Source organism: Nestor notabilis, unplaced genomic scaffold, assembly GCF_000696875.1.
Source record: "Nestor notabilis isolate BGI_N333 unplaced genomic scaffold, ASM69687v1 scaffold23876, whole genome shotgun sequence".
Classification (NCBI taxonomy): domain Eukaryota; kingdom Metazoa; phylum Chordata; class Aves; order Psittaciformes; family Psittacidae; genus Nestor; species Nestor notabilis.
In genome coordinates this window covers 564-8,031 of record NW_009931767.1, presented here as the reverse complement: position 1 = coordinate 8,031, position 7,468 = coordinate 564, and the positions used below count along the sequence as shown (strand labels likewise).

Sequence of the window (7,468 nt, the reverse complement as noted above, 5' to 3'; positions counted from 1 at the left end):
AACAGCATCTGAAAGGCAGCTCAGCAAAACCTTTCCCATCTAAGACTAGCTGATTTCTCCTCTAGAAGCTGCATTCAGGAAGAGAGGTGGTCAGAGCCAGAGTCTGCATAAGGATGAAAAGGCTGATCTACAAGAAAGATCAAATAGTGCTAAAAATATTTAAAAGGGAAAAAAAAAAAAAGTAAATGAGAAGTAGTATATGGATACTGGAGCAGCATCAGGGCACTCTGAGAATGTGTAAAGGTAGAAGAAACCCAACCACACACACCTGATTTATCTGGCTTTTTTAGAAAGAGAAAAGCCCTCACATCCTCATGGTAATTTGGCTGGCACAGCCCAGTGTTAAAAGATGCTGCAAGTAAGATCTTGATTAGCTCATTTGCTACAGGCTATATTTGATGGGAGCTGTGGCTAATCTTATTTCGACTGCCTTAAAATGCAGTTATGGGGAAAAGCATGGTGTGTGAGCAGATATATTAATCGTCTTGGAGCAGCATTGTCTCCCGAGCTGGTGTTTGGTTGAAAGGGAACAAAACCAACATGCACTTCAAAAAGCTGGTTCTACTTTTGACTCTTTCATTCACAGCAGTTCCTCATGCTCCAGTGTGCCTAGCAAACCCTTTGGGGCCAATACTTACATTTTCTTGTATTCAGTAACATTTCTGTACCATTGTTCACATTTCAAGGATGTGCAAGTAAACAGAAAAAAGGGATTCTCTTCCTCATGAAACACTAAGATTAAAAGTAATTTTTTTTTTTTTTTATAAATACATAAGCAGCAAATTCAGCTTCTGAAGGTTTCAGGCTTAATTTGGCAAGAGTTCCACAGCCTTAAGAGGGAATCTCTCCACACTGCATAGTTGGGAAATGGTGTTTTGCAAAACAGACTCAACACGAGGCTTTAGGCAAAAAAAAAAAAAAAAAAAACAAAAAACCAGAAAACTGTATCTAGAAGAAAGATTATTTTTTTTCCTTCTAATTCATAACTTTTAAAAATTTTTTATTGATTATCTGATAAGCCTTTTTGCAGCACAATGTTGTTTATGGAGCAGCATTTTCTCCACAGGGAGAGCAGGAAAGCGTCCTCTTCCACAAAGCCTCTTTTTTTGTGGTTTGCTGGGATTTTGTTTTCTGTGGTATTTCTAAAACCTGTAGAATTTGTATGGAGGAGGCTGGAAAGATGCACACATACCTATACTTGCCCCATAATTCTCCCTATGGATGTGCACAAGCCCAGTCCCTTTCCCATACCAAGAGAAGCCCACCCCACTCCCAGCTGGAAAATCAACCACCACCTACAAACTCCCATTTTCTGGGGAGCACACATGGATTGCAAGACCCCTGCCCAAAGAACCCACCCCGCAAATGAAAGCCAAAGCCTACCCATTATCAGGGTCAAATTCCCTTCAAACGATGAAGGCAACAAGCATACAAAGGCAGCTGCAAGGACAAATCACAGGAATGATGCGTAAGTCAGAATTAAGATTTTGTTCTTTTTTTTATTGTAAAAAAACCAAAAACAAAACCCAACAACTATTGAGAAGTCCAAATACAACAGAATATAACTGGCACCATCTAAGATACCCAAGTGTAAAATCTCAGAACATTTGAACCCACCAGCACAAGCTGGAAGGTGCCAGGGCTGGCCAGGAGGGATAGGTGGCCTCTCCCTTCTCCTAGCTCCCATCACAGCTGGACAGCAGGCAGCCAAGCAGCCAGGACACAACAGTGACATCAATGGTCTCTGTAAAACCACTCAACTTTAGAAACTAAGAACCTTGGTGGGGGGAAGCATCTAAAATGGGGTTTTTTACCTTATCAAAAGCCCTGCTTTAGTGACATGCTAGCCCTGCTGGGAAGTTAAAACACCCACAGCTCTGACCAGAATGCAGTCAAGTTGTCTGGTCAACTCTTAGTTCAGGACACTCCTCCTGTTGATCTACATGCTAATGAGCACACTGCAGCTGCTCTAGTTATGGGCTTCCTGAGTCTGGGAACTACCTCCTGCAAATTCCACTCCACACCAAAACAAATCTCATCCAAGTCTCCTCCATCAAGCTCTCCAAGCTCACCCTCAGTCCCACCTGGAGGCCCTCTGACAGCATCCACAGCAGCTCTGCCTGCTCCAACTGGGTGGCCATCTATTTTTTTTTTTTTTTTTTTAAAAAAGAAACACTTTCATATATAATTTTTTTTGTCATTTTTATATTTAAATATAAAAATACTACTTCACTCTGTGTTATGAGACAGACATCGGGTAACTTCCAGTAATAGAACCAGGAACTCTCCTCACCGCTCCTGTGTGGAGCTCAATGTGACAGACAATTAACAGAAATCTCAGAGCTACTAGAAGGTGAAGATCTCCCCATCACACAATACAGCTAGAAGCACATTGAGCTACATCACAGCTCCAGTCTTCTCTTCTCTACAGAATGGAACCAACCTTAGAGAACCATTAGACTGCAGAGAGTCAGCAGTGGGGCTAACAACCCAAATTCGATCCTTGGGGAAGTCAGCAATAGTTTTAAACTTTCCACCCATCTACTAGCTTTTTGTCTGTGTGTAGTCTGTCCCTGGAAGCCACTGGATCCCGTAAGATGCACACATGAATTAGGCAATAAAACAAAACAGTGGTTAAAAGTTCTCTAATACTCTCTCCTTCTCTTGTTTTCTGAAGAGTCAACCACAAACAGAAACTGATAGAACTGAATTTGCCCTCCTCCCTACCTAAAGACAACAAGAGTTACTGAGACACAAAATGTGTTATCCTGTACCCTTGGGATTACATCTAGAAGGGAAGTTTAGGGGTGTGGGAAGTGCAGGGTGAAGTTGGTGCCTGTGGGCGCAGTCTGCTTAGTTTTTGTACTCAAACGGCTCATCTCCAGTTTCGTTCAGGAGACACGTGCGGACAAGGGCCTCTGTCACAGCATAAGGATCACAGTTGGCAGAGGGCCGGCGGTCCTCAAAGTAGCCCTTCTTCTCCTGGCCCACATTCCTGGGGATGCGGATGCTGGCACCACGGTTGGCCACACCAGCAGAGAACTCATGGATGTTGGATGTCTCATGGAAACCAGTCAGGCGCCTGGCATTGTCAAGCCCCCCTTTGGGGTCATAGGCACGGATGTGGTACTGATGACGCTTGCTCAGCTTCTCGATGGCCTCTTCAATGTGCCTACAAAGGAAGCAAGGAAGAGGGGAAGACACAGTGAGTGATGGATGGTACAACTGAGCCACTTGACTTGTGTTGAAGTAACAAGAGAGTCATTGCTGTCCCCAAGCCACTCTGTGATGAAGCCTTAAGCCCTTACAACCCACGTATCTCAACACAGGGCTTCTCTCCACTCCTACCACTGACTCAGGCTGGTTCTTGGAAAAGAACAGCCAAATCCCACAGTGTCCCTCAGTAGTGCTGAGTGTGAGACAAGACTAGTTCAACCCCTTGCTAAATCCCATAGGCACACTGCCACTGAAGAACCTGCTCTGAGAGAGGAGATTGCTCAACAAGTAAGTTTCTATTCAGGAAGCTCACATGAGCTAACCTGGTCACAGGTGAGCTCATTATCTCACGACATCACTAAGATTAAGCCAGGAAAACAACTGCTAGAAGGAATCCCTTCATAGAGCTCTACTGCAACCCAGTGCTATAAGGTCCCTGCCTGCAGTCAGTACATCAGTCCCATACAGGAACTCAGGCTTTACGTTTTCAGGATCTTCATGTTTAAGAAAACATAGCATTTGCTTCCACAGCCTGGCCCAGGCAGACGCAAATGGTCCTTTTCTTTCATTATGGTTATTAAAAAGAGGTGGGGAAAAAAAACAAAACGCTTATTTGTTTGTTCCAGCACTGGCAGATCAAGAGCTGGGCAGCCTGTTACGAATAGCTGCACCCTGGCCACCTGTGCTTCTATCACTGATTGAGCTGTACTGCAGGCTGAATTTCCCATCCAGCACTGAAATGGGAGCGTATCATCATCATAAAAAAAAAAAAAAAAAAAAAAAAATAAAAATACCCACACCAAAAAAACCCACCCAAATACACACACACAAAAAAAAAACACACATCCAGAAGGAAGTCTCAAACGTCATGACAAAGTGACATCTCCCATGTCATCGAAAGCTCTGCAAAAAGCTCACTGCTAGCAACCAAGTCCAGCCTGCTGCTTAGTGAACAGATGCTACTGGCCCATCTCAATACACTCACTTGAGACCTCCATCTTCCCTCATACTCTTGGTGCTGAAGTTGGTATGACAGCCAGCACCGTTCCAGTTCCCAGGGATGGGTTTGGGATCAAAGGACACGACGACACCAAAGTCTTCGCACACCCGATGGAGGATGAAGCGTGCAATCCATAGGTGATCCCCCATCTCAATCCCTTCGCATGGTCCCACCTGGAACTCCCACTACAAGAAGGAGGAACCACAGGCTCAGTGGTGCAGAGTCACTTGCTGTGAGGCACTTCCCACCCCCTTATGCCCTGATCATCGATAAAATGAAACAAATCAGAGCAGGCAGCATCTGCTGCCTGGAATTTTTCTCTACTGTTTCATTCCGTGAGGCACCTGGAACAATTTACCTGGGCTGGCATCACTTCTGCATTAGTTCCTCCAATTTTCACACCAGCATAAAGGCACGCTCGGTAGTGGGCCTCCACAATGTCTCTGCCATAGGCTTTATCTGCCCCTACACCACAGTAGTACGGACCTGCAACAGCACAGGTGAACAGCAAGGGGAACATGAGTTTCTAGAAAGAAAGAGGCTTAAATTCAGTGAAGACTGAGAACAGAGGGAAGAACTCTCCAAATGCTTGGGATGTGTAGAAAAGTCCCAATATCTGCTTTTCATAGAAGCACTAACAAAGTAGAGCACTGATGAGTATCAGTCCCACTGAGAGTCTGGGCTTGTGCTCTGGCACGTTGGGCATGAGTTTAAGTCACCTGCAGACTATCAAACCAAGCAGCAAATTTGGATGCGGCCAGTCACCATCTTAGCCTTTCCATAACAATCTTGATCTCACGGTTTAGTTTTTGCCAATATCCTGCTTGCTATTGTCCATCTTCAGCTCAGGAAACCCCTACAAATCTTTCAGCTTGCCTGAAGCACTTAAGCCATGTCACACAGATTACAGTTCAAGCACTCCTGAGTTGGTCCAGCACAGACTCCCAAAAGATTACCTTGGGGTCCAGGGAAGCCATTGGAAGGCCAGCCAAATGGATGTCCATCTGTCCCCAGAAGAGTGTACTCTTGCTCCATCCCAAACCAGGGGTGCTGGTTAGACACCATATCCATAATCCTCCTGCAGGTGTGTCGGAGATTTGACTCTAGAATGAAAACGCAACATAAGTCTTATTAGCATCTTCACCACCAATCTCCATTTCCACATTATTTACAGTTTGACTCCCAGCAGCATTAGTGAAGAATCCTAAGGCCAGCCCTTTCTCCATCACCAGCACTTCATTTGTCTTTTACCTTCACGGCAGGGATTATTTTTGTGTCATGCATGATGCTAAGGACATGACTAACATGACTTAGCCCCTTCCCAGAAACACCACCTCCAGCAGGAAAAGGTCCATTCACCTGCAGACTGACGGTTGTATTTGAAGACCTCGCAGAGAACTAGTTTATTTGGATCCTTGCGAAAAGGGTCCCGAAACATAGCAGCAGGTCGCAAGTACATGTCACTGTTGGAGCCTTCAGCCTGGAAGGTGCTGGAGCCATCAAAATTCCACTCAGGGAGATCTGGAGCGAAGAGAGGAACAAGACACAGTGGCCCAGGGTCCCCAGGCACGAAGAGGATGGTCTCCCTGCGGCCCTTCAGTAGTACAAGGGTGAAGATGTTTACAGTGAACAGGCCTGCAGTAGGTTTAATCCCAGCTCAGCTGTTTTTGTTCCAAAGGGGGGAAGCAAAACAAACCAACAATCAACTCACAAAAACACAGAACACCAAAACAAGCGAAAAACAAGGGAGTGCAACTTCTCAGCCACCCAGGAAAACATGATTTGCTGGGCTGCTGGCCAACACCAAGCAAACCAAGTAGCACTGAGGATGTTTCCCATGTCGCAATAACCATGGGGATGAGCAGAACACCCAGTCCCCTCAAAGACGTGGCTGCGCAAGCTGGAAAAAGGCAGAGCATGAGACGTCTTCAAGCTGTATGAAGGAGAGGAACCATGAAATAACCCTTATCTATGTTGCATGGTCTGAAGAAGGTGGGACAACAAATCACACATAGGTGGAATCTCATATGGAGGAGAACTATGGCCAGCTTGGCCTCCTTAACCACCTCTCCAGGCTGGGCACTGTCCTTCAGGTCAAAGCACATTAGGGGCAGCAGTGAACTCTACTAGGCAATGTTATCTCCTCCATACCCTGGGGGGAAAGTGGGAGGATGGGAAGTACAAAGATTTCAAAGGAGCTGTGCCAACCACTCCCTCAGAAGCAAAAGGGAAGAGAGAGAGTGAAGAAAAAAAAAAAAAAAAATATTCTGCTCAGTCACACACAGTATTTTCATTTCATAACTGTCTCCTGCCAGCACCATGGCAACCTGGGGAAAATCCTAATGCTATTATTGTGTAAGCTGGGACTGTTTGTTCTGAGGGACACAAGCTCTTAATTACACCGGATAGCTCCATTCTTTCCCCTCCACTTTCTTCTGCCAAACTACTTCCGGCCAAAACGAGTACTCGAGAGTCAATGGGCTGCCGAGTCCCTGCCAACAGCCCCTCTGCAGTAGGGCAGTGCCAGGGGCTGGCTCCCAACCCCAGGCATCTCACTGTAATGCCACATCTGGAGAGCTGGCAACATTGCCCTGGGGGATCTGGGGAAAGAGGTAACTGGATGGGGGTGAGGAGCAGTGTCTTCCCCAAATACCATTCTGCTACCATGAAAAGAAAGAAATGACAACCCTTCTCTGGAGCAGCCAAGCACAGCTGCTTTCTCCATGCAGCGAGGGGCTGTGAATCCTGCACTTGCCCTCTCACCTTCAAGGCTCTTGGGCTCATGGTCCAGAGTGCGGGTTTTGCAGCGGAGGTGCTCCCCTGTCCCATCAATCCAGATGTACATCGCTTGGACCTTCTCCCCCTGTGGCAGCTTCATGTACATGTGCTTAATGGCTTTGCTGAGTTGGGAGCTTGCCGATGTGGCCATGGCTGTGGTCTGGATAAGGAGGTTCCTGCAGGGATGATACAAAACACAACCCCAACCATGAGCCCTTCCCTACGCTCCCAGATTTTTGATCCTCCAGCCAGGGAGGAGCACAAGACAGGTTGGCCACAGGGCTTGCTGCCATCTCCAGCAGTCCCATGCCATTCTGCAGACAGAAAACAGAAGCTCAGGCAGATGCAGGCAGCTAGGAGAATCCTGCTCCAGAAGCCATGCCTTCGGAGTACCATTAATAGTCAAAACTCCTGCTCACATTTGCCAATAAACTAGGTTTTATCCACCGACAGCCTTCAAAAGTGCTCCTCAGC

At 46.4% G+C, this 7,468-nt stretch overlaps 1 protein-coding gene across 1 annotated transcript; it reads right to left on the bottom strand.

Annotated features, from left to right (window-relative positions):
* Window positions 1-2,743: 2,743 nt before the first annotated feature.
* Window positions 2,744-7,174, bottom strand: GLUL (glutamate-ammonia ligase). The gene is made up of 6 exons (XM_010016060.1): window positions 6,980-7,174; window positions 5,576-5,737; window positions 5,173-5,319; window positions 4,575-4,702; window positions 4,202-4,401; window positions 2,744-3,172 (listed from the first exon to the last, which is right to left on the bottom strand). The coding sequence occupies exons 1-6, from the start codon at window positions 7,143-7,145 to the stop codon at window positions 2,854-2,856; spliced, it is 1,122 nt and encodes a 373-aa protein (XP_010014362.1). The 5' UTR covers window positions 7,146-7,174; the 3' UTR covers window positions 2,744-2,853.
* Between the last annotated feature and the right edge of the window lie 294 nt (window positions 7,175-7,468).